This window comes from Filicampus tigris, chromosome 11, assembly GCF_054856515.1.
Source record: "Filicampus tigris isolate MCC_2025a chromosome 11, RoL_Ftig_1.0, whole genome shotgun sequence".
NCBI lineage: Eukaryota > Metazoa > Chordata > Actinopteri > Syngnathiformes > Syngnathidae > Filicampus > Filicampus tigris.
This window is the reverse complement of record NC_141227.1, coordinates 4,300,583-4,326,199: the sequence shown is the minus strand read 5'-3', so window position 1 is coordinate 4,326,199 and position 25,617 is coordinate 4,300,583. Positions and strand designations below refer to the sequence as shown.

General features: G+C 41.8%; 1 protein-coding gene and 26 non-coding genes across 27 annotated transcripts in view; all 27 read left to right on the top strand.

The window, feature by feature from the left end:
• slc24a3 (solute carrier family 24 member 3) overlaps positions 1 to 25,617 on the top strand; it is a 92,930-nt gene that overhangs the window by 50,791 nt on the left and 16,522 nt on the right. The window contains exons 3-6 of the mRNA XM_086044572.1: positions 21,298 to 21,374; positions 24,430 to 24,504; positions 24,599 to 24,683; positions 25,275 to 25,378. Of these exons, the coding sequence (XP_085900698.1) occupies positions 21,298 to 21,374; positions 24,430 to 24,504; positions 24,599 to 24,683; positions 25,275 to 25,378 (341 nt within the window). The remainder of the gene's footprint in view (positions 1 to 21,297; positions 21,375 to 24,429; positions 24,505 to 24,598; positions 24,684 to 25,274; positions 25,379 to 25,617) is intronic.
• trnak-uuu (transfer RNA lysine (anticodon UUU)) lies at positions 3,734 to 3,806 on the top strand. Its single transcript has one exon. It is a non-coding gene; the product is annotated as a tRNA-Lys (tRNA).
• On the top strand, positions 4,029 to 4,101 carry trnak-uuu (transfer RNA lysine (anticodon UUU)). Its single transcript has one exon. It is a non-coding gene; the product is annotated as a tRNA-Lys (tRNA).
• Positions 4,342 to 4,414, top strand: trnak-uuu (transfer RNA lysine (anticodon UUU)). Its single transcript has one exon. It is a non-coding gene; the product is annotated as a tRNA-Lys (tRNA).
• On the top strand, positions 4,664 to 4,736 carry trnak-uuu (transfer RNA lysine (anticodon UUU)). The gene has a single exon. It is a non-coding gene; the product is annotated as a tRNA-Lys (tRNA).
• Positions 5,211 to 5,283, top strand: trnak-uuu (transfer RNA lysine (anticodon UUU)). The gene has a single exon. It is a non-coding gene; the product is annotated as a tRNA-Lys (tRNA).
• Positions 5,524 to 5,596, top strand: trnak-uuu (transfer RNA lysine (anticodon UUU)). The gene has a single exon. It is a non-coding gene; the product is annotated as a tRNA-Lys (tRNA).
• On the top strand, positions 5,840 to 5,912 carry trnak-uuu (transfer RNA lysine (anticodon UUU)). The gene has a single exon. It is a non-coding gene; the product is annotated as a tRNA-Lys (tRNA).
• On the top strand, positions 6,387 to 6,459 carry trnak-uuu (transfer RNA lysine (anticodon UUU)). The gene has a single exon. It is a non-coding gene; the product is annotated as a tRNA-Lys (tRNA).
• On the top strand, positions 6,700 to 6,772 carry trnak-uuu (transfer RNA lysine (anticodon UUU)). Its single transcript has one exon. It is a non-coding gene; the product is annotated as a tRNA-Lys (tRNA).
• trnak-uuu (transfer RNA lysine (anticodon UUU)) lies at positions 7,016 to 7,088 on the top strand. The gene has a single exon. It is a non-coding gene; the product is annotated as a tRNA-Lys (tRNA).
• trnak-uuu (transfer RNA lysine (anticodon UUU)) lies at positions 7,563 to 7,635 on the top strand. Its single transcript has one exon. It is a non-coding gene; the product is annotated as a tRNA-Lys (tRNA).
• trnak-uuu (transfer RNA lysine (anticodon UUU)) lies at positions 7,876 to 7,948 on the top strand. Its single transcript has one exon. It is a non-coding gene; the product is annotated as a tRNA-Lys (tRNA).
• trnak-uuu (transfer RNA lysine (anticodon UUU)) lies at positions 8,198 to 8,270 on the top strand. The gene has a single exon. It is a non-coding gene; the product is annotated as a tRNA-Lys (tRNA).
• On the top strand, positions 8,489 to 8,560 carry trnak-uuu (transfer RNA lysine (anticodon UUU)). Its single transcript has one exon. It is a non-coding gene; the product is annotated as a tRNA-Lys (tRNA).
• trnak-cuu (transfer RNA lysine (anticodon CUU)) lies at positions 8,809 to 8,881 on the top strand. Its single transcript has one exon. It is a non-coding gene; the product is annotated as a tRNA-Lys (tRNA).
• trnak-cuu (transfer RNA lysine (anticodon CUU)) lies at positions 9,122 to 9,194 on the top strand. Its single transcript has one exon. It is a non-coding gene; the product is annotated as a tRNA-Lys (tRNA).
• trnak-uuu (transfer RNA lysine (anticodon UUU)) lies at positions 9,433 to 9,505 on the top strand. The gene has a single exon. It is a non-coding gene; the product is annotated as a tRNA-Lys (tRNA).
• Positions 9,737 to 9,809, top strand: trnak-uuu (transfer RNA lysine (anticodon UUU)). The gene has a single exon. It is a non-coding gene; the product is annotated as a tRNA-Lys (tRNA).
• Positions 10,053 to 10,125, top strand: trnak-cuu (transfer RNA lysine (anticodon CUU)). The gene has a single exon. It is a non-coding gene; the product is annotated as a tRNA-Lys (tRNA).
• trnak-uuu (transfer RNA lysine (anticodon UUU)) lies at positions 10,366 to 10,438 on the top strand. The gene has a single exon. It is a non-coding gene; the product is annotated as a tRNA-Lys (tRNA).
• Positions 10,688 to 10,760, top strand: trnak-uuu (transfer RNA lysine (anticodon UUU)). The gene has a single exon. It is a non-coding gene; the product is annotated as a tRNA-Lys (tRNA).
• Positions 10,979 to 11,051, top strand: trnak-uuu (transfer RNA lysine (anticodon UUU)). Its single transcript has one exon. It is a non-coding gene; the product is annotated as a tRNA-Lys (tRNA).
• Positions 11,301 to 11,373, top strand: trnak-cuu (transfer RNA lysine (anticodon CUU)). Its single transcript has one exon. It is a non-coding gene; the product is annotated as a tRNA-Lys (tRNA).
• On the top strand, positions 11,583 to 11,655 carry trnak-uuu (transfer RNA lysine (anticodon UUU)). The gene has a single exon. It is a non-coding gene; the product is annotated as a tRNA-Lys (tRNA).
• On the top strand, positions 11,905 to 11,977 carry trnak-uuu (transfer RNA lysine (anticodon UUU)). The gene has a single exon. It is a non-coding gene; the product is annotated as a tRNA-Lys (tRNA).
• On the top strand, positions 12,246 to 12,318 carry trnak-uuu (transfer RNA lysine (anticodon UUU)). Its single transcript has one exon. It is a non-coding gene; the product is annotated as a tRNA-Lys (tRNA).

Here is a 25,617-nt window from a genome sequence, read left to right as displayed (position 1 = left end):
GCAAACCGCTTTTGCCTAAAAGTGCACCCAGGTCCACAATACTGCTTGAACGTATCACAAACAACTTCGACCTAACCTGTTTTTTTAACTCCTTTCTAATGGATTAACCTTGCAGGATTTGTTCAGCTTTTTAAAAATTATTCGACTATATATTTGTATTTTAAACAAATGACAAATAACACCTGAAGTTATTTGTTTTAATGTGACAAATGTAGATGTTTTGGATAAACTTTCATGTGACGACTGTAGTTGAGCCTGTTTATTGTGTTTACAGTGTGTGTAATCGTGTGCCTGCGTGTGTTTACACGTGCATGTGTGTGCGGGTCACAACAGTTGCTACACTGTGCTTATTGTGGATAGAGGAAACACCATCTGTCATCTGCATGAAGAGTATTTTCCCCCCGTTGCTCTTAAAACACTGAAGTCTTCCATCACGCCTGATGTATAGGATTTGTCAGATTCTTCTCTCTTTCTGTCTGTGTCTGTATCAGTGCCACACAACTCTTATGTAATGCTTGTGGTATTATGCAAGAGGGGTGGGCTGACTGTTGTTTCTGCCCCTGAAGTGACAAGCCGTCCGTCTCTGCTTGAGTCAATCCACGTTGATCTCACGAAGCTCAGGGATTTGGCAGCTGACTTCAACCCCACACGCTAGATTTCTTCATCAGTTTACATGTAGGATGCAATTTAGGACTCTTTTGAGAAATGATTGATTCTTGAAATTATTTATTGACTACGGAGGCTATAAATTCAAGAAAGTCATTCTTTCACTCTTTTTTTGGTATCTAGTTTTTTTCCTATTTTTTCTTTTTACATCTGGCATGTTTTAGCCATTTGCTAACAGTAATCACAATGACTCAAATTTTGCTGTTCGTTAAAAGTTCAAGAAAAAAAAACATGCAGCTTTTGTTCACGAACATCAGGTGGTGCACTATTACAAAAAAGTCCATGCTGCTATTATTTTACGTACCATTCAAATAAAGACTACATCAAAAGTATCATACAAGCAGTGAAATATGGAAGAACAGAGCATTGTTAGCATAAACATTAACTGTTGTTTATTTGATGCTGATCTATTTCTTTTGCTTTATTAAAACATTTCTTGTGTACATGGAATTGTTGGAAGAAATGTGACGGTCCACTCAAAGGTGCTGAAACATCCATCCATCCATTATCGATACCGCTTATCCTCACAAGGGTCGCGGGGCGTGCTGGGCGTTTTATTAACTTCCTGTAGCAGCTGTCCTTGCTCAGTGTGCAGCCAAACCTAGAGGAGAGTCACTGTCGCAAAGACGGAATTTTACTTGGTTTTACTTTTAAAAGTTGGAGCTCATTGGAGAAATCCAAAATATTTTGCACACTTTGCAAAGCCAAATTCAAATACCATATTAGTTGTACGTCTTTGGTGTATCGTTCAACTGTTGTATTTTAAAGGAAAAGAAGGATCAAAAAAGCTATTAGAACAGTGTTTGAATCATCAAAATATACTTTTATTATTTTTTCCACATCCAAGTTTTACTCATGTAAATATCCAAGTTTCGTGAAAAAATTGTAGTTGAAAAATACGATTAATCACGATCAATTATGGAAAATTTTGTGATTAATTAGTTTTAAAGTTTTCATTGCTTGACAGCACTAGTTTAAATACAACTGAACTTAACTTAATAAATGTACTATATTGGATTAAAAAAAACGTTTAGGCAATTGTAGCATTTTGCACAATTCAACAATTAAATTCAGCGATTCTTTCGCATACCACAAGAAGCAGCCTGCATACAACTAGTGGTACTAGTACCCAGAACTGGGCACTTGACCCTTTTTGGCCGCGACCCTCCACCCTTGACCTGGGTACCCTTCCGGCCGCGACCCCCCACCCTTATTCATAAAAATGATCACCCCCTGCCCCGTTCCGACCTCCGGCCCTCTCCAACAAAAAGTGTCCGTGATTGACGCCACCGCGGGAGAGATGCTAACTGGCAGAAGCTTTTTAAGGATCATTAGCTGTCTAATTTACTATTCGAACCCGCTGTGGACACGCTTCAAAATGCGCCACTAGTACTTTACTACTTACCCAACTGCGTGTGCTTATTTCCATTGCAAGCCCCGGGGTTGGTTTTGTCGTATTGTATAGTTATTTGGGTCCAACAGACGGCAAGAAGTCGCATTCAACAAGTTATTTATTTTCCACACTTCCCTTCGTTCACGGCCTTGAATAAAAGCATACCAGCAAACCACAAAACACAGCAGGTTTGCTTCGACGTATTTCCGGAAGTAGAGAAGACGCCAGAAGAAGTGCATGAACTCCACCTTGATGTGGCAGCGTCATACTTGAGTGCTGCGCGCAGCTTAATATGCTCCCGGACACAAGTTGTTTTGAAACAGTTAAGTTCCAAGTCGGGGGGCGTCGCTTCAAAAAGACAGCGACAACAATGAATATCGTACCTGCTACAACCATAAAGGGACCGAGATGGCTAGGCTATGCATTTAACTTTTTTGCCAAACTAGTTTGCTTTTGCAGCAGCAACGAGCTGCATGCTCTGCTCCTCTCTGTGTGGGAAACTATGTCATCGCAACATGTGACATAATGGACCGATCAGAGCCGCAACAATTCCTGATGGGTGCGTGGCATGTGTTGCAGACCTGTCGCCAACAGTACAATGCGTCGGTTACGTGAATCAATGCGGCAGTTGTCGCTCGCGCTGACGCGGGACTAGAAAGGAGCCGGAAAAAAAGCCTTTCACTGAGTAGCCTGAGATGAAATTTGGCCGCCTCGCGGCCACGTCACACGGGTGAGGGCCAATTAGTGGGCCGGACAAAAATCCACTTCCGGCCATGCTTAGTCCAGCCATATTTCTAAATTTGTCAAACGCCGAACTACCCTCCCCCCGCCAAAATAATTTGGGCATCCGGCCGGGGGATGGACTGCCCAGGTCTGCTAATAACACACTTTGAGTATCACTGCTGTAGTTTAAACTGTATGCAAGGCCTGTAGTGGCATGCGTAATGATGCGACAGGAAATCATCATCAGGGCCAGTGTAATGGAAACATATTCAGAACAATGATGGGGAATGTAGAATTAGTAAGATAGGAGACTGTTTGTTGTTTAGACTGATGACAAGGTAATAATTCTGCTTTGGAGCAAAAGCCCAGAGCGTAGCCAAGGTAAGGAGCGTATGACATGATGATCCACCCTTGTAATTAGTGTGGCTGTTTCAGTGATCGTACACGGTCACGTGTCGTACAATGGGAAATGGTAGTGGTTTGTTTCTTTTTAATTCACTCTGGGACTCTGTTTGAAGAAATAATCATGATCGAAAAACGATTTTAAAATTTAAAAAAAATCTTTTGCAGATACTTTCTAATCTATGGGTCCATAGTTCAAGTCTTTAGGTCATGCACTTTGATAATAATATACTTCACATTTACTCACTCTTACTAGATCCTGGGTATCACATTTGGTAGAGCATCAGTCTCTTAATCTGAGGGTCCAGGGTTCAAGTCCCTGTTCACGTGTTGCACCTCTTGCATTGTTCTTGATAATCATTATCACTGTTCTCCTGTTCCTCACACAATGTCTTACTCACTCACTCTTCATCGTTCTCGACCCTGGGTGTCTCAGACCGTAGAGCATCGGTCTTTTATTCTATGGGTCCATAGTTCAAGGCCCTTTTTAGGTCATGCATTTTGATAATGGTCTACTTCACATTCACTAACAAAGCACCTATTACTAGAGCCTGGGTAGCTCAGTTGGTAGAGCATCAGACTTTTAATCTGATGGTCCAGGGCTCAAGTCCCTGTTCAGGCATCACACCTCCTACCTTGTTCTTAATAATTATCAGTTCTCCTGTTCCTAGTAAATCACTAACTCACTCACTCAGTTCATCATTCTCCACCCTGGATATCTCAGACCATAGAGCATCAGACCTTAGAGCATTGTCCTTTTGGTCCATAGTTCAAGGCCCTTTTTAGGTCATGCACTGCGATAATGGTCTACTTCACATTCACTCACAAAGTACTTGTTACTTGAGCCTGGGTAGCTCAGTTGGTAGAGCATCAGACTTTTAATCTGAGGGTTCAGGGTTTAAGTCCCTGTTCAGGCATCGCACCTCCTACGTTGCTCTTGATAATTACCACTGTTCTCCTGTTCCTCATACAAACACTTGGTCACTCACTCACTTCATCATTCTCCACCCTGGATATCTCAGATCGCAGAGCATCAGGCCCTGGGTGTCTCAGACCGTAGAGAATCGGGCTTTTATTCTATGGGTCCGTAGTCAAGGTCGGCATGCACTTTGATAATAGTCTACTTCACATTCACTCACACAGTACCTACTGTTAGAGCCTGGGTAGCTCAGTTGGTAGAGCATCAGACTTTTAATCTGAGGGTCCAGGGTTCAAGTCCCTGTTCAGGCGTCGCACCTCCTATGTTGATCTTGATAATTATCACTGTTCTCCTGTTCCTCATACAATCACTTGGTCACTCACTCAGTTAATCATTCTCCACCCTGGATATCTCAGACCGCAGTGCATCAGGCCCTGGGTGTCTCAGACCATAGAACATCGGGCTTTTATTCTATGGGTCCATAGTTAGAGGCCCTTTTTAGGTCATGCACTTTGATAATGCTCTACTTCTCATTCACTCACAAAGTAGCTGTTGTTGGAGCCTGGGTAGCTCAGTTGGTAGAGCATCAGACTTTTAATCTGAGGGTCCAGGGTTCAAGTCCCTGTTCAGGCATCGCACCACCTACGTTGCTCTTGATAATTACCACTGTTCTCCTGTTCCTCATACAAACACTTGGTCACTCACTCACATCATCATTCTCCACCCTGGATATCTCAGACCGTAGAGCATCAGGCCCTGGGTGTCTCAGACCGTAGAGCATCGGGCTTTTATACTACGGGTCCATAGTTCAGTTGGTAGAGCATCAGACTTTAAATCTGAGGGTCCTGGGTTCAAGTCCCTGTTCAGGCTTCACACCTCTTACAGTGTTCTTGATAATAATTATCATTGTTCTCCTGTTCCTCATACAATCACTTAGTTGCTCACTCAGTTGATCATTCTTCACCCTCGATATATCAGGCCGTGGATGTTTCAGACCATAGAGCATCAGGCTTTTTTTCTATTTGTCCTTAGTTCAAGGCCCTTTTAGGGCCATGCACTTTGATAATAGTCTACTTCACATTCACTCACAAAGTACCTGTTAATAGAGCCTGGGTAGCTCAGTTGGTAGAGCATCAGACTTTTAATCTGAGGGTTCAGGGTTTAAGTCCCTGTTCAGGCATCGCACCTCCTACGTTGCTCTTGATAATTACCACTGTTCTCCTGTTCCTCATACAAACACTTGGTCACTCACTCACTTCATCATTCTCCACCCTGGATATCTCAGATCGCAGAGCATCAGGCCCTGGGTGTCTCAGACCGTAGAGAATCGGGCTTTTATTCTATGGGTCCGTAGTCAAGGTCGGCATGCACTTTGATAATAGTCTACTTCTCATTCACTCACAAAGTAGCTGTTGTTGGAGCCTGGGTAGCTCAGTTGGTAGAGCATCAGACTTTTAATCTGAGGGTCCAGGGTTCAAGTCCCTGTTCAGGCGTCGCACCTCCTATGTTGATCTTGATAATTATCACTGTTCTCCTCATACAATCACTTGGTCACTCACTCAGTTCATCATTCTCCACCCTGGATATCTCAGACCGCAGAGCATCAGGCCCTGGGTGTCTCAGACCATAGAACATCGGGCTTTTATTCTATGGGTCCATAGTTAGAGGCCCTTTTTAGGTCATGCACTTTGATAATGCTCTACTTCTCATTCACTCACAAAGTAGCTGTTGTTGGAGCCTGGGTAGCTCAGTTGGTAGAGCATCAGACTTTTAATCTGAGGGTCCAGGGTTCAAGTCCCTGTTCAGGCATCGCACCACCAACGTTGCTCTTGATAATTACCACTGTTCTCCTGTTCCTCATACAAACACTTGGTCACTCACTCACATCATCATTCTCCACCCTGGATATCTCAGACCATAGAGCATCAGGCCCTGGGTGTCTCAGACCGTAGAGCATCGGGCTTTTATACTACGGGTCCATAGTTCAGTTGGTAGAGCATCAGACTTTTAATCTGAGGGTCCTGGGTTCAAGTCCCTGTTCAGGCTTCACACCTCTTACAGTGTTCTTGATAATAATTATCATTGTTCTCCTGTTCCTCATACAATCACTTAGTTGCTCACTCAGTTGATCATTCTCCACCCTCGATATATCAGGCCGTGGATGTTTCAGACCATTGAGCATCAGGCTTTTTTTCTATTTGTCCTTAGTTCAAGGCCCTTTTAGGGCCATGCACTTTGATAATAGTCTACTTCACATTCACTCACAAAGTACCTGTTAATAGAGCCTGGGTAGCTCAGTTGGTAGAGCATCAGACTTTTAATCTGAGGGTTCAGGGTTTAAGTCCCTGTTCAGGCATCGCACCTCCTACGTTGCTCTTGATAATTACCACTGTTCTCCTGTTCCTCATACAAACACTTGGTCACTCACTCACTTCATCATTCTCCACCCTGGATATCTCAGATCGCAGAGCATCAGGCCCTGGGTGTCTCAGACCGTAGAGAATCGGGCTTTTATTCTATGGGTCCGTAGTCAAGGTCGGCATGCACTTTGATAATAGTCTACTTCTCATTCACTCACAAAGTAGCTGTTGTTGGAGCCTGGGTAGCTCAGTTGGTGGAGCATCAGACTTTTAATCTGAGGGTCCAGGGTTCAAGTCCCTGTTCAGGCGTCGCACCTCCTATGTTGATCTTGATAATTATCACTGTTCTCCTCATACAATCACTTGGTCACTCACTCAGTTCATCATTCTCCACCCTGGATATCTCAGACCGCAGAGCATCAGGCCCTGGGTGTCTCAGACCATAGAACATCGGGCTTTTATTCTATGGGTCCATAGTTAGAGGCCCTTTTTAGGTCATGCACTTTGATAATGCTCTACTTCTCATTCACTCACAAAGTAGCTGTTGTTGGAGCCTGGGTAGCTCAGTTGGTAGAGCATCAGACTTTTAATCTGAGGGTCCAGGGTTCAAGTCCCTGTTCAGGCATCGCACCACCAACGTTGCTCTTGATAATTACCACTGTTCTCCTGTTCCTCATACAAACACTTGGTCACTCACTCACATCATCATTCTCCACCCTGGATATCTCAGGCCATAGAGCATCAGGCCCTGGGTGTCTCAGACCGTAGAGCATCAGGCTTTTATACTACGGGTCCATAGTTCAGTTGGTAGAGCATCAGACTTTTAATCTGAGGGTCCTGGGTTCAAGTCCCTGTTCAGGCTTCACACCTCTTACAGTGTTCTTGATAATAATTATCATTGTTCTCCTGTTCCTCATACAATCACTTAGTTGCTCACTCAGTTGATCATTCTCCACCCTCGATATATCAGGCCGTGGATGTTTCAGACCATAGAGCATCAGGCTTTTTTTCTATTTGTCCTTAGTTCAAGGCCCTTTTAGGGCCATGCACTTTGATAATAGTCTACTTCACATTCACTCACAAAGTACCTGTTAATAGAGCCTGGGTAGCTCAGTTGGTAGAGCATCAGACTTTTAATCTGAGGGTTCAGGGTTTAAGTCCCTGTTCAGGCATCGCACCTCCTACGTTGCTCTTGATAATTACCACTGTTCTCCTGTTCCTCATACAAACACTTGGTCACTCACTCACTTCATCATTCTCCACCCTGGATATCTCAGATCGCAGAGCATCAGGCCCTGGGTGTCTCAGACCGTAGAGAATCGGGCTTTTATTCTATGGGTCCGTAGTCAAGGTCGGCATGCACTTTGATAATAGTCTACTTCACATTCACTCACACAGTACCTACTGTTAGAGCCTGGGTAGCTCAGTTGGTAGAGCATCAGACTTTTAATCTGAGGGTCCAGGGTTCAAGTCCCTGTTCAGGCATCGCACCTCCTATGTTGATCTTGATAATTATCACTGTTCTCCTGTTCCTCATACTATCACTTGTTCACTCACTCAGTTCATCATTCTCCACCCTGGATATCTCAGACCGCAGAGCATCACGCCCTGGGTGTCTCAGACCATAGAACATCGGGCTTTTATTCTATGGGTCCATAGTTAGAGGCCCTTTTTAGGTCATGCACTTTGATAATGCTCTACTTCTCATTCACTCACAAAGTAGCTGTTGTTGGAGCCTGGGTAGCTCAGTTGGTAGAGCATCAGACTTTTAATCTGAGGGTCCAGGGTTCAAGTCCCTGTTCAGGCATCGCACCACCTACGTTGCTCTTGATAATTACCACTGTTCTCCTGTTCCTCATACAAACACTTGGTCACTCACTCACATCATCATTCTCCACCCTGGGTGTCTCAGACCGTAGAGCATCGGGCTTTTATACTACGGGTCCATAGTTCAAGGTCCCTTTTAGGTCATGCACATTGATAATAGTCTACTTCACATTCACTCACAAAGTAACTGTTGTTACAGCCTGGGTAGCTCAGTTGTAGAGCATCAGACTTTTAATCTGAGGGTCCAGGGTTCAAGTCCCTGTTCAGGCGTTGAACCTCTTACATTGTTCTTGATAATTACCAGTTCTCCTGTTCCTCATACAAACACTTGGTCACTCAATCAGTTCGTCATTCTCCACCCTGGATATCTCAGATCGCAGAGCATCAGGCCCTGGGTGTCTCAGACCATAGAGCATCTGGCTTTTATTCTATGGGTCCATAGTTCAAAGCCCTTTTTTAGGTCATGCACTTTGACAATGCTCTACTATACAATCACTCACAAAGTACCTGTTTTTAGAGCCTGGCTAGCTCAGCTGGTAGAGCATCAGACTCTTAATCTGCGGTTCCAGGGTTCAAGTCCCTGTTCAGGCGTCGCACCTCTTACGTTGTTTTTGATAATTATTGTCACGGTTCTCCTGTTCCTCATACACTCACACAGTTCATCATTCCTTACCCAGGATATTTCAGACCGTAGAGTATCAGGCCCTGGGTTTCTCAGACTATTTAGCATTGGGCTTTTATACTCTGGGTCCATAGTTCAAGGTCCTTTTTAGGTCATGCACATTGATAATAGTCTACTTCACATTCACTCACAAAGTACCTGTTTTTAGAGCCTGGGTAGCTCAGCTGGTAGAGCATCAGACTCTTAATCTGAGGGTCCAGGGTTCAAGTCCCTGTTCAGGCGTCGCACCTCTTACATTGTTCTTGATAACAATTATCACTGTTCTCCTGTCGCTCATACACTCACACAGTTCATCATTCTCCACCCTGGATATCTCAGACCATAAAGCATCAGGCCCTGGGTTTCTCAGACTGTTTAGCATTGGGCTTTTATACTCTGGGTCCATAGTTCAAGGTCCTTTTTGGCATGCACATTGATAATAGTCTACTTCACATTCACTCACAAAGTACCTGTTATTAGAGCCTGGGTAGCTCAGTTGGTAGAGCGTCAGACTTTTAATCTGAAGGTCCTGGGTTCAAGTCCCTGTTCAGGCATTGCACCTCTTATGTTATTCTTGATAATTATTGTCACTGTTCTCCTGTTCCTCATACACTCACTCAGTTCATCATTCTCCACCCTGGATATCTCAGACCGTAGAGTATCAGGCCCTGGGTGTCTCAGACCGTAGAGCATCGGGCTTTTATTCTATGGGTCCGTAGTCAAGTTGGGCATGCACTTTGATAATAGTCTACTTCACATTCACTCACACAGTACCTGTTGTTAGAGCCTGGGTAGCTCAGTTGGTAGAGCATCAGACTTTTAATCTGAGGGTCCAGGGTTCAAGTCCCTGTTCAGGCATCGCACCTCCTATGTTGATCTTGATAATTATCACTGTTCTCCTGTTCCTCATAGAAACACTTGGTCACTCAATCAGTTCGTCATTCTCTACCCTGGGTATCGCAGAGCATCAGTCCCTGGGTGTCTCAGACCATAGAGCATCGGGCTTTTATTCTATGGGTCCATAGTTAGAGGCCCTTTTTAAGGTCATGCACTTTGACAATGCTCTACTATACAATCACTCACAAAGTACCTGTTTTTAGAGCCTGGGTAGCTCAGCTGGTAGAGCATCAGACTCTTAATCTGAGGGTCCAGGGTTCAAGTCCCTGTTCAGGCGTTGCACCTCATACATTGTTCTTGATAACAATTATCACTGTTCTCCTGTTGCTCATACACTCACACAGTTCATCATTCTCCACCCTGGATATCTCAGACCATAAAGCATCAGGCCCTGGGTTTCTCAGACTGTTTAGCATTGGGCTTTTATACTCTTGGTCCATAGTTCAAGGTCCTTTTTAGGTCATGCACATTGATAATAGTCTACTTCACATTCACTCACAAAGCACCTGTTATTAGAGCCTGGGTAGCTCAGTTGGTAGAGCTTCAGACTTTTAATCTGAGGGTCCAGGGTTCAAGTCCCTGTTCAGGCGTCGCACCTCCTATGTTGATCTTGATAATTATCACTGTTCTCCTGTTCCTCATACAATCACTTGGTCACTCACTCAGTTCATCATTCTCCACCCTGGATATCTCAGACCGCAGAGCATCACGCCCTGGGTGTCTCAGACCATAGAACGTCGGGCTTTTATTCTATGGGTCCATAGTTAGAGGCCCTTTTTAGGTCATGCACTTTGATAATGCTCTACTTCTCATTCACTCACAAAGTAGCTGTTGTTGGAGCCTGGGTAGCTCAGTTGGTAGAGCATCAGACTTTTAATCTGAGGGTCCAGGGTTCAAGTCCCTGTTCAGGCATCGCACCACCTACGTTGCTCTTGATAATTACCACTGTTCTCCTGTTCGTCATACAAACACTTGGTCACTCACTCACATCATCATTCTCCACCCTGGGTGTCTCAGACCGTAGAGCATCGGGCTTTTATACTATGGGTCCATAGTTAGAGGCCCTTTTTAGGTCATGCCCTTTGATAATGCTCTACTTCTCATTCACTCACAAAGTACCTGCTGTTACAGCCTGGGTAGCTCAGTTGGTAGAGCATCAGACTTTTAATCTGAGGGTCCAGGGTTCAAGTCCCTGTTCAGGCGTTGCACCTCCTGTGTTGTTCTTGATAATTACCACTGTTCTCCTGTTCCTCTTACAAACACTTGGTCACTCACTCACTTCATCATTCTCCACCCGGGATATCTCAGATCACAGAGCATCAGGCCCTGGGTGTCTCAGACCATAGAGCATCAGGCTTTTATTCTATGGGTCCTTACTTCAAGGCTCTTTCTAGGTCATGCACTTTGATAATGCTCTACTTCACATTCACTCACACAGTAGCTGTTGTTGGAGCCTGGGTAGCTCAGTTGGTAGAGCATCAGACTCTTAATCTGAGGGTCCAGGGTTCAAGTCCCTGTTCAGGCGCTGCACCTCTTACATCGTTCTTGATAAAAATTATCACTGTTCTCCTGTTCCTCATACACTCACACAGTTCATCATTCTCCACCCTGGGTATCTCAGACCATAGAGCATCAGGCTTTTATTCTATGGGTCCTTAGTTCAAGGCTCTTTCTAGGTCATGCACTTTGATAATGCTCTACTTCACATTCACTCACACAGTACCTGCTGTTAGAGCCTGGGTAGCTCAGTTGGTAGAGCATCAGACTTTTAATCTGAGGGTCCAGGGTTCAAGTCCCTGTTCAGGCGTCGCACCTCCTATGTTGATCTTGATAATTATCACTGTTCTCCTGTTCCTCATACAATCACTTGGTCACTCACTCAGTTCATCATTCTCCACCCTGGATATCTCAGACCGCAGAGCATCAGGCCCTGGGTGTCTCAGACCATAGAACATCGGGCTTTTATTCTATGGGTCCATAGTTAGAGGCCCTTTTTAGGTCATGCACTTTGATAATGCTCTACTTCACATTCACGCACAAAGTACCTGTTCTTAGAGCCCGGGTAGCTCAGTTGGTAGAGCATCAGACTTTTAATATGAGGGCCCAGGGTTCAAATCCCTGTTCAGGCATCACACCTCCTACATTGTTCTTGATCATTACCACTGCTCTCCTGTTCCTCATACGCTCATTCAGTTCATCATTCTCCACCCTGGATATCTCAGACCATAGAGCATCAGTCCCTGGGTGTCTCAGACCGTAGAGCATCAGTCCCTGGGTGTCTCAGACCGTAGAGCATCAGGCTTTTATTCAATGGGTCCATAGTTCAAGGCCCTTTTTAGGTCATGCGCTGTGATAATCGTCTACTTCACATTCACTCGCAAAGTACCTGTTGCTTGAACCTGGGTAGCTCAGTTGGTAGAGCATCAGACTTTTAATCTGAGGGTCCTGGGTTCAAGTCCCTGTTCAGGTGTTGTACCTCTTACATTGTTCTTGATAATCGGTCTCCTGTTCCTCACACAATCACTTACTCACTCAGTTCATCATTCTCAAACCTTGATGTCTCAGACCGTAGAGCCAAAGGCTTTTATTCTGTGGGTCCATAGTTCAAGGCCATTTTTAGCCGTTCACCTTGATAATGGTCTACTTCACATTTACTCCCAAGCTGCCTCTTTCTAGAGCCTGGGTAGCTCAGTTGGTAGAGCATCAGGAGTACCTCCTACATTGTTCTTAATAATCAATGATCCTCACACAATCACTCATTTAGTTCATCATTCTCAAACCTGGATGTCTCAGACGGTAGAGCATTTGGTTTTTAATCTATGGGTCCAGAGTTCAAGGATTTTGGTCATGCTCTTTGATAATGGTCTACTCCACATTCACTGACACTTAGTAGACCTGAATATCTCAGTTAGTAGAGCATCAGACTCTTAATTTGAGGGTCCAGGATTCAAGTCCCTGTTCAGGTGTTTCACCTCTTACATTGTTCCTTCTAATACAATAAGATTTTATTTATATAGCGCATTTTATAAACAAAAACAATAAAAGGCTTTGATACATGTATTAATAAATATAGAAATAAATATATATCATCATCACTGTTCTCCTGTTCCTCACACAATCACTTACTTACTCACTCAGTTCTTCATTCTCGACCCTGGGTGTCTCAGACCGTAGAGCAAAAGGCTTTTAATCTATGGGGCCATAGTTCTGGGCCCTTTTCAGGTCATGCACCTAGATAAAGGTATACTTCACATTTACTCACTCACTACTTCTTTTTAGAGCCTGGGTAGATCAGTTGGTACACCATCAAACTTTTAATCTGAGGGTCCAGGGTTCAAGTCCCTTTTCAGGTGTTGTAACTCTTACATAATTGTTCTCCTGTTCCTCACACACTCACTCACTCAGTTTGTTATTCTTAACCCTGGATGTCTCAGACTTTAGAGCTTCAGGCTTTTAATCTTGTTTTCATGTGGACAGGGTCTACATGTGTCAGCATGCCAGGGTTTACTCTGTCTTATTGCCCAAAATCTGCTAGGATAAGCTCCAGTTCCCATGTGATTAGTGAGTAAAAGTGGTAGAACATTAATGGATGGATTTTGGGTGGTTGGGTATGTCCAACTCCTCATGTCGAATCTATACTGCCAACTTGGTTAGAACTGTTTGGTGTGGCACAATTTGAGACCATGGTGTTAGCTTGCTTGACTATCCTCACACTTGCATTCCATTTCTACTGGTGATTCATATGCTGCATAGCCACTTCCACCACACTGTTTGCAGTGCTTAGCTCACTGCTTAGCTCACTGCTTAGCTCACTGCTTAGCTCACTGCTTAGCTCACTGCTTAGCTCACTGCTTAGCTCACTGCTTAGCTCACTGCTTAGCTCACTGCTTAGCTCACTGCTTAGCTCACTGCTTAGCTCACTGCTTAGCTCACTGCTTAGCTCACTGCTTAGCTCACTGCTTAGCTCATTGCCCCTGCATGTTCAGCGCTGTCCCGTCCTATCCTATTTGCTGCTAATTGCATCCCTTTCTCACAGGGTATATTACTACCCATTCAACATAATATAGATATAACTCAAATGCTATCTAACATTGTTATAGTCACATACCATTTTATACTGTGATTGTTCTGTCTTTTAATGTTAGGACCAGTTAAACCGCTATGGTAGGCTGACAACGCATCAGAAACTGTTTGAAGCTTAAAGGTGCCTGCACATGTATAGTAACGCATTACACGTGTGAAGAAATGTTTGAAATTTGATTGTAAATGATATTATTATAATTCAGATTAGATAGATTGTGAACCAGGCCAAAACCCCTTGACAGAGAACTAGCCAACCACAGGCGTGACTGTTGCATTGATGAACATTTGGCTAAAAGTTTTTGATCGACAATGGGAGACCACTAAGCTGTGAAATGCATCTGCCCCCTGCCCCTCTGTCAGAATTATTCATAACCACTCGCACACCCCCTTCCACCTAAGTATAACTCAATGAACAAGATCTGTGAAATATTGGCTGATCAAAAAAAAGTTTCAGTCAGTCCACAACTGAACAGATTCTCCAGGACCATCCCTCATTTATTTATAATTTTAAAAGAAAATCTGAAGAAATCAGAAAGAAAAATGTCATTGAAGATGTTCAAGAGACTTTATGGTTTACTGCCGGGGTCGGCAACCTTTTTCACTCAAAGAGCCATTTGACTGAAAAGAAAATAAAGAGCCGAAAACACTTCTTGACATTCAGAAAATAAAAATGTATTTATTAAATGAACACATTTTGAACTCTTACCAAAAAAAGCGCAGAGTTGAAGGTCTCTTTTAAATGAATTAAAAAGCTTAATTTAAATTATCCATCCAGTAAACAGAAATGCCTGAATTTAATAATACAGTGGAATAAAGAGCACTATTTCACTGAACAATGAAAATAAATATTTGCAAAATAACTGCCTGAATATTTATTTGACCTGGTTAACGGGACCACTGCTCCTGAACCTCTGTGCACAGCGTCTGCAAAACAGGGAAGGGCAGTCATTTTCATCTTGACGCAGGACTGTAGGCTGCCATATTTTTAAGAAAAATGTTTGGGTTTTTTGTGTAAGTGTTTGTATTACATTATAAATGTCACATCAGTCCCCTAAAGTGACCGCATACGCAGAGGAAGAGACAGTCGACGTCACCCACGATGAAAATGTGGTGCAGCGTGTCGGGGCATTTCGACAGTGGAGCGATTCACTCAGAGGTAGAAAGACAGTATTTGGGGGAAATGATGAGGCGAGGCTTTTCGATCTCATTTCATGGAGACGTCACTGAAGATGACAACACGCCATAAGCGCGCGTAAAAAATGAACTGATCGAGCCGTGTCTGAATTACTACTATCACCATAAATGTCCACTTTATGCTTCATGTTTGACGTGGGATTAAATTCAAGTCAAATATAAGGTCAATACTGTTACTCAAAACAACTGCAGAGCCGCTGTCAGCACTGACAGCATTTTGGGCTCCTGATGTCAAGATCGAATGTATGCGACCTGGAGGTTCAGACTGCGGTCACATTGCAAAAAAAATGCGATAGGTATCCAATCTAAGACTATATGTGTAAGTGGCCAAAAACTTTGACTTACTAAGAAGACATGGTGTACGTTTTTGAGACGTTTTTGAGACAAATAACATAACACTTCAATCGGACGTTTTTTATTTATTTACCCAAGCCACGTAGAGCCACAACATAAAGATGAAAAAGCCACATGCGGCTCTGGAGCCGCGGGTTGCCGACCTCTGGTCTACTGTATGTTAACCTGTCATAAATAGCTGTGCTGGGTACCTGTATCTACTTCATTATGGCATTCATTACATCATATATTCATTAATTTGCTCAAAATGTTATTCTGAAATTCTAGTACCTATAGGCTATCCTGTATATACCATATAGTATATGGTATATACCGTATACTGTATGATTCCTATTGTATTTGGCTTGTTTAGGTTGTATAGTTGCATGTGTGTCATACTTCAACCTTAGAGGTCCAAAACAGAATGGATTGGCATCTAGCATTCATTTCAAAACCTCCTGTCTGTTGTACAAACATTCTGAATAAGAATAAGAATGCCTTTATTGATCCCACAGTGGGGAAATTTTCATTGTTCATTGAACCAGTGCAATGCTTCAAAAGATCAGTTTGTGTCAGCTGCAATGCATCAGCCTCTGTTTGCACCAATTTGCATTTTCGTTGTATCTTTAAGATCAAAAATTTAAAATGTGCGGGGTTTTTTTTTCATTTCAAATCTGGCCCAGCTGAAATGCTTTGGAATTAATTTATTTTCTTGGGCACCACCAAATAGGCCATTTCAAACTGCACTTCATCTGCACATCCCCTTTGATTTTTTTTTCCCCGAGGTGATGACACGTCATTCTCATAGAAGCCTTATAGAGGCGAATTCAGTTGTAGCAGATTATGTACTGTATTTAGACAAATGGCTTTAATGTAGCAGCTACTATACATCCCAACAATTTTCCACCTTCTTTTATAAATGCAGAGATTATAAAATGCTTTTTGTCTCACTTACTCAATGACGTCCACTTTTTTCACAGAATACTTAATGAGATTAGCACAGTACTAGAAAGTTACGTCATAGTTGGTCTATTTAAATATCCTCCACCATAATCCTAAATAATTTCAGATTCTTATATCTGACTGACTCTTGTTATGCATGAAAATCATCGTACAGTTCATATTCAAGTTCAGTAGATATTTTAATCCAAAATGGTTGGACATACTGTAATTACACCATTCAATCTACAAGAAGTAAGATGGAAACTTTGTATGACAGGTTTATAGAGCATATCTTTCTTGTTACAGTTGTTTACATTTGTTTACATTTGTTTAGAACATGATTAGTTTTGCTTAGTGGGTGCATTTTATATGTTGATCTGCCAAAGTAAGTGCATTTCTCCGAAACCATATTTCATTAACTTTAATGCAGCAATAATGGTACAACAAACTCCCATTTTGACTATCAGTGCCCCCTAGTGGACCTGTTTTGTCCATTTTCCATATCACTTGCTAGTGTTGCACAGGATACTGGTACAAGTGATTTTTCGGCATCAAAAACGGCTCGATACCATTATTTTAACACCGGTATTTAAAAAAAAAAGTAAAATAAAACAAACTACAAAGTACATAAATTTGCAAACAATAAATGCCTCCAAATGAACAAATTAACAATCATAAATCAAACTTTCATGTTTTAATACTTGGTTATAAATCATTCGCAGTAAATACATCTTGATGTCTGGAACGCTAGATGCTGTATTGAATCCTTGTTGATGCTCTGCCAGATAGCCAATGCACCATTCTTCAGTTCCTGTTTTTTTCTTGGGGAATTTTCCATTCACTTTTGTCTTCAGCATGTAAAATGCATGCTCAATCAGCTTCGGGTCAGGTGATTGACTTGGCCATTGCATTGGTTGCTTTCACTAATTTATTTCCGTATTCGTCTTGTCAATGCCCATTTGCACTGTCAAGTGTTGTCCAATGGGTTGTGAAGCATTTGGCTGAATATGAGCAGTTAACATTGCCGGAAACGCTTCAGAATTCATTCTGCTGCTTTTGTCAGCACTCACATCTCATTTCCATAAATACAAAGGAACTAGTTCCAATATTTATGGACCTGACTATATCAAGGCAGCCAATTGCTGTAAGCCCCTTGAATGACGTTTAGGTCAACGAAAGCCATGTTTTTTTACCCAATCGTGCTCTGCATAACCCTTCAAGTTCAGAGTACATAAACATATGAAATGGTGTTCAAACTTTAATCAGAGTGAGCGGGGAGGCCTGTCAACTTTTAAAATTTTAGAGTTGGCTTGACAAGGAAGTAAGAGCAGTGTTGACGATATTACTTATTCAATCAATCAATCAATCAATCACATTTTATTTATATAGCACTTTTCATACATAAAAATGCAACTCAAAGTGCTTTAAAACATTCAAAGCAAAACATAGAATTATCTTCAATCAAAAGAAAAGATAAATTATTTAACAGTTGTTGAAAGCCAAACTAAAAAGGTGTGTCTTGAGCTTCCTCTTAAAAATATCAACAGTCTCTGCAGACCTGACATCCTCTGGCAGGCTATTCCAAAGGTGAGGACCAAAACGGCTGAATGCAGCCTCGCCATGCATTTTGGTCCTCACCCTTGGAATAAATAAAAGGCCGGCGCCAGAGGACCTCAGGATCCGCGAGGGCTGGTATGATAAAAGCAAATCAGATAAATAAGATGGCCCAAGACCATTTACACATTTATAAACTAATAAAAGTACTTTAAAATCGATCCTGAAACACACAGGGAGCCAATGCAGCAATTTCAAAACTGGCGTAATGTGCTCCCGCCCTCTGGTTCTCGTCAGCACCCGAGCGGCTGAATTCTGCAGTAGTTGCAGTGGTGAAATGCTCTTTTTCGGGAGGCCAGAGAGCAGGGCATTACAGTAATCTAAACGACAGGAAATAAAGGCATGCATCAGCACTTCCGTGTTAGCCTGAGAGAGAAACGGGCGGACTCTGGCGATATTCTTAAGGTGATAAAAACCAATCTTGGTTACATTTTTAATATGAGGAATAAAACTGAGCTCAGAGTCAAAAATGACGCCAAGGTTCTTCACACAGTGTGAGGGATTAAAAATGTGTAGTTTTGGTAAAAGCTTCTCTCTCTGACCTTCGGGACCGATAACTAAAACCTCAGTCTTGTCCTGATTGAGCTGTAGGAAATTATCTGCCATCCATGACTTGATATCTAAAATGCAATTTAAAAGGGTATCAATGGGTCCTGTGTCATCAGGAGACACGGCAATATACAGCTGCGTGTCATCAGCATAGCTGTGAAAGCTGATGCCGTGTCCCCTGATGACATCCCCGAGGGGGAAGCATATAAAGATTAAAAATTGTATTCATTGCATTGAATTTCAATTCACAAGGTTCACAATATCACATATTTGTACTGTCCTGTGTTCTGCAAAGTAAATCCTACACGTTCAATTGATTTAGGTGTACAGACCCTCAAATAAGAGCTGATAGTTTGCAAATTAGAGCGGAAAGCAGTTTTTGTTCGTTTCATTTAAAAAAATATTGCGGTGATGAGAACTGTGTTGACGTCCCATATTTATGGACTTGACTGTACGTCCCCGAAAGTACTTTGATCCCAAACCACAGGAAGCGCCACGAGCACCAAAACAATTTAGCTTCCAAATTCAATTATGAAGTTCTTAACATTTTGTGTTCTACAAAGTGGTCTTTAATCCGTAGAAGTAAATTGTGATGAATTAGAGATAAATATCACTCTTGTCTGACACACACATATCTATAATATTTTAGGCAAAATTTGCTGAAAAAGATACAGAACACATCATACATAACATGCAGCGTAAATCGCTTTGATCCAGCTGCTGGGGGGCTTCATCAAAGAAAATATTTACTGCACCTAAAAAAAATAGTAATAAATTAAATGTTTGATATGCCCCTCACTACAAAAGTGTGATTACGTTGATATTTTACACTCAAATCCACGCTTGTGTGATGCACAAAATAACCCGTAGACTGAAGCATGCAACACACTTTTAAGTTTCTCGAAAGTCTGGTAATGCCATGTTTTTATAATTTGATATGTTTTTGTATATCAGTAGCTCATCCAAATGATTTGATTCCCTTTCTTTTTTTTATTTATCACTTTACTGCCACCCTCACCTTATCTCATCATTGCTGCTTACACTTCCTATGGAGAGCCAGGCCTGTGTTGTCGCCACACTAAGACAGGCTGCAGGTGCCATCGCCTGACTCACGAGCTCTCGGCTATGCTGAGAGAGAGAATGTCACTGCACATTGGGTTGCTATCATGTTACACAGGCACATAAACACACACACACACACTCACAGACACCAACACACAGCAAGTTAGGTAGACACACAGTGGAGCTAGCCAAGCAAATCCCAAATACACACAAAGACACACAGGGTGGGTCATGCTGGGCTGGAGCTATTTTTAACCCAACCGCTCGTATGCACACTTCCATGCAAAGGGAAATGGGCATGATGACGATGTGGCTTATTTTGACCCAATTGGCTACTGATATCAGACCATGATTAATTCATTGTGTCTCTTAGGCCAGATTGAAATGACATTTTACACTGAGCACAAACACTAAACGATATGACATCCACATGTACAGTATATGTACATACTGTATTTGAAATGCCTTTAACTGGTATTCAGGACAGAAAACAAATGGTACGCAGGTGAGAATAATAAGCACTCGTTATGTATGAGCGAACTGTTATTTGCCTTTCTAGAGCTGGTTGGAAAATCTCACTATCAGGGTCATCAAAAAGAAGCAATGCAATTATTGGGAAATGCATGGGGCAAAAGGCTCTATGACGTTTACATAATGCCTTTAACTGCCGGTACTCCTTCAGGACTTTCAATAAATAATGATAAAGGTGTGAACAGATTAGGAAGAAGCCAAGCGTAGAAGCATTCGTTACTAATGAAATACAATGAGAATCCCATACAAATGTATACAGTCACGCATGTCCCGCCAAAAAGTCCCACATCGTAATATTTTGCTTGCCACACCCTTAAAGTAGAAGTCAACCCAAACATATTTTTTTCAATAATATGTTCTATGCAGGCTTAATAGTTGAAACGAGGCGTTCTGATGAATATTGCGTTTGTCGAATATGAGTTGCGCAGCAAAATCCACCCCTTTTTAGCCATCTCAGGGTCGGCCATTTTGTCACTTCTGTCAACTGATGATGACATCACAGTTGCTCAGGGCCATGATCATGACCAATCATGGCTCATCTTAAGAAAACAGGTGAGCTGTGATTGGTTGACCTCATCCTTAAAGCGAAAGTTAACGCAATTTTTTTTTTTCAAGAATATGTCCTAAGCAAGCCCACTAGTTCAAACAGGTCATTCTGAAAAATATTGCATTTGTGAAATAAGTGTTAATCCACCCGATTTTAGCCATCTTTGGGGGCGGACATTCTTGAAAAAAATGTGTTTAGGTTGACTTCCGCTTTAAGATTTGATTGTTGTTTCCATTCATATTAGTTTTTTCCCCCAAATATTTTATGGATGATTGGACAGTTTGACCATTCAATGAAATCTTATCCAATTTAGCTCAGTTGGGAAGCAGTTGTCTTCCATACCATCCTCACAAAAAAGCTTGTAACAGAGAGAGACCAGATACAATGCATTTAATGCTCAATGGAGCAAGATTCTGACCTCTTTTCATTTTATCGGACTTTGATCAGGTCCTGTTAATTGATTCTCATTTACTTGTTTAGTGGTTGCTGTTATTCTGTTGAGATATTTCTCACTCTTATGCGATAATAAACAATGACACCCCACCCCCTACCCGCCCCCCTCTAATGTTTCATTGTGTTCTATTTTGTCTGCAGCCATTCACGAGTTCCCCAGAGACTACTTCACAAACCAGGAGCGCATTGATGGAGCCGTGGGATTGCATGTCCTCTGTGTGAGTGTCTTTTAAGCTGTACAGCCATTATTTCCCGATTTGATGTCTATGTATGCAAGATTTTATTTTTATTTTTTTTAATTACATTTTTTTTTTTTTTTCAAATTTCAACAAAATAGTCTGGTTTTCTAGAAATCAGTTGCAGCATTCCCACTTCCAAGGGCTTCATCCTAATTAACACATATGAGAATGTATTTTAATTAAAAGAGAGTGCTCATGTCTCAGGAGTGTTTAGTTGCATAATAATGCTATGAATATGTACATACATGATGTGGCCTATAAAAAGGAATATATAAAGCATGTGCACATGTTTGAACAAGAGTTTTGCTTCTCTCTAAAAGAAGACAATGTATCCCCCTTCGATGAAATCAAACACAATGAGCACATAGCCCATATGCTGTGTGGTGAAGATTATTCTAGGCTTACTGTAAGTATGATGGGAGGACATGCTCACAAATACAGAGGGGGCCAGAAAACATTGGGGTTAATAATTAAATCAATAATTAGATACGAAATTCTAATTTATTACTATTATTATTTAAATTACATTGAATGAAATATTTCCTTACTAATTATAATTATCCTATTTTTCGGACTATAAGGCACACTTTTTTCATAGTGCGGTTGGTCTTGCAACTTGTACTCACGTGCCACTTGCTATACAGTACATTAAAAAATAGCGCTCGGACTGGCACCCGAAATTCCCGTTCCCAAGGATGTGTTCGGAAATTCACTCTGATGCCTAACACTACTCTAAGAGTGTGTGTGTTCTGAGAGGCAGAGCGCGCTCTCCCCTCCCAATAATTTCAAAACGCAGCCTATAGTATGTTGTAAACCACTCAGCAGCTTGTGCTTCAGTTGAACTGTGTCCATCTGTACTGCCTGATGCACTCGGCTCCAGCATTCCTTTTTCGGGGCACTGGGAATAACCATGTCAGAGCTCGCTTACCGCAGGACTATACAAGACTTAGAATAGTTTTCCCGGCCCTAAACAATCCTGACCGAATCATTGTTTAAAGGCTTAGAACGTCCCGTGACCTGCACTCGCTGTAACGCGGAGATAATGAAGTTATTCAAGCCGGTGTCGAGAAAGATTCATTGAGGTTCTCACTGCCCTGGTTTAAGAGGGCCAGCCCAGTTTAAGTCAGCCTGCACCTTTATCGAATAACCTAGCCACTTTCTTAAATCAATATGGGTCACGTCCCCATCCTAACACATGATTCAAACTGTCAGACTATGATCGTTTATACTACTTTTCAAAAGAATAATATATGAAGCTGTTACGGAGTATACATTCAGCATCAATATATGACTTATTGATTGTAAGCATGCAGACTATAGCTGGGGATTAAAGCTGCGTGAGACTATGTGAAGCTAAAATAGTTCATGTCCAATTCAAGTCTAGTCAAGTCTGTCGAACTCTGATGGTTGAATTTAGTATTACTATTTTGTCAAATTTGCCTGGGACTAATAAACCCTACACATACCAAGTATGATTGAAAGTGCTTGCAGGTGCTTCAAATGTACTAGCGAATACTTTTGAACATAACTGTAGGCTGAAGTTAGCATTTTCCCATAATGCCACGGGGTATTGACTTTCGCACGTGGGAGTTAAATAATAAAAATCTGGTGTTTTTTCTTTTTTTTTCTTTTTGGGTGATTTGTTCTACATGCTTACATGTTTCAAAAGTTAAGTAAGTAAACATTGTTTATTCATAATTTTATGGTTTTCCTATGTTTTCAGTGCATGATTTATGTTTGGCATTTTTACCCATAATGCCACGGAGCTGTTAAGTTCCGCATATACATACTGTGGGTTTATGGGGAAAAAACTAACCTAAATCTTTTATTGTTATACCAATACATTCGAAAATTAACTAAGTAAACATTGTTTTTTCGTAATTGTATGGTTTTATTATGGCTGTAGTGCATGAATTACGTGAAATACTTTTGGTGCATATCCGCCACTGCTTTGATGCTGGTTGCCACAGCAGCCCATTTGCCAGAAATTTAGTGCGCTGTAGGGGGGTAAAAAAAAACAAAAAACAATCACACTGGGTTTTAGATAATGGAATATTTTATTTTAACCTGATCCTTGAAAACTAATCTAGTTAAAAACTACAGAGTAAATATTGTTTCATGTGAGTTAACACGTGTCCTTATACTGTCATTCCTGTCTGATACTGCCTAAAATGCGTATTGGGAATTTGGGACACATTATAATGTACCGCAATGTTCAGAAGTGGGCATTTTACTAAAATTAGCGGGTCCTTCAATCGCCATCCGTCTGCAGTCTGTGTACCCTTCCGCCATCCGTCTATCCGTCTATTTGTCAAGCCGGACCAAATAGTCATCGCCTACCGGTCAGTCCGTCTATTATTTTCACCGCGCTTCCGTTACCGCTTCCGTCTAGGAAGGTTATAGACCATTACATAGACGGGCGAGAATCCACCTCCGCCCATGCTTAGTCCATCTTTTTTTTCCAAGTATCCCATTTATCGTTTATAGCCTGCAAAACAGGTGTCTGTAGTAGACGGATCGGTTCGTTGGTCAGAAGGAATGCCCACCTCTGGTAATGTTGGAACATCCATCCATCCATCCATCCATTATTCAATCCGCTCATCCTCACAAGGGTCGCGGGCCTTCTGGAGCCTATCCCAGCTGTCTTCGGGCAGTAGGCGTACACCCTGAACTGGTTGCCAGCCAATCGCAGGGCACACAGACTTGAGACAAACTCACACTCACAATCACACTTAGCGGCAATTTAGAGTGCCCAATTATCCTACCATGCATGTTTTTGGAATGTGGGAGGAAACCGGAGTACTTGGAGAAAACCCACGCAGCCACGGGGAGAACATGCAAACTCCACACAGGAATTCCGTTGCCGGATTCCAACCCACAATCTCTGTACCGTGAGGCGGGAGTGCTAGCCAGTTGACCACGTGCCGCAATGATGGATCAGTAAAGTTCACATTTATGACAAGCTCACATGTGTGTTTGTTTGCATGTGTGTGTGCGTATGTGTGTCCGTGCGTGCGTGTCTATGTGTTTGCAGGCAGTCTATATGTTCTATGCCTTGGCCATTGTGTGTGATGATTACTTCGTCCCCTCGCTTGACAAGATATGTGAGGTAATTGACAATTATTTATCATTGTTTTTAAGGAGTTTTCAAATGCTGTTTTACCCAAATTTGCTCATGTTGCATTATTTTTCTTTTCCAATAGCGCCTTCATCTTAGTGAGGATGTTGCAGGGGCAACCTTCATGGCTGCAGGAAGTTCAGCACCTGAATTGTTCACCTCGGTCATAGGTGACAAACACACAAAAACATATACATCCATACAGCGGGTACAATAGACTCTTATTGAACCCCTAAAAATCACTAAATCAATCACAATACATTCATCAAAATTTATTTGAATGCCATTTTCACACCTCGCATGCATGTATCAGTTTAAAAACTCTACAGACATTAAGTGTTAGGCGTGCGCTTCAAATTGCTCGGCGCATGGTCTCAAGCACATTGAGACCATGTACAAATTATATTGTATATTAAATTCAATTTCAATAATAGGGTTACTGGGTCTCTTTGAATGTAGGAAACCACTGCTAATACAATGCAGTGTAAACATTTAGAATTCACATTTTTGCAACTACGAACAAGAAATTCAATGTCAACGCCAACTGGTTTGCAAAATTTATGGGCTATAAAGTCAGACACTTTTAGATATTCTGTCTCTTTACACTTTAGGCTGGCCATACATTGACATCCGCAAAAAAACAAGTGGCAAACATTTGAAACTGTATAAACAGTATGGCAACTTGTGGGCCTTTGTAGTTTGATCTCATAAAGTAAACAAACATGTGCAATAATCATTTTTTTAATATATCTGCTTTGCAGGAGTATTCATCACAAAAGGGGATGTTGGGGTCGGCACCATTGTTGGCTCAGCTGTCTTCAATATCCTCTGCATTATTGGAGTATGTGGGATATTTGCTATACAGGTAATGGTTGTTATTAGTAGGAAAGCATTTCATGATCAAGCATTTTTGTTTCATTCATGTATATGTAATATTCTGGTTGTGGGCTGAAAGCACTGAAGTTTACATCCGATACTCACGAGGGATGTCCCGATCACATTTTTTTGCACCCTAGTCCGAGTTCAAGTCACTTGATTTTGACTTGAGTATGTGCCGATCAACTGTCTCAACTGTCTCAAGTATCTTATTTATTTTTTGAATAA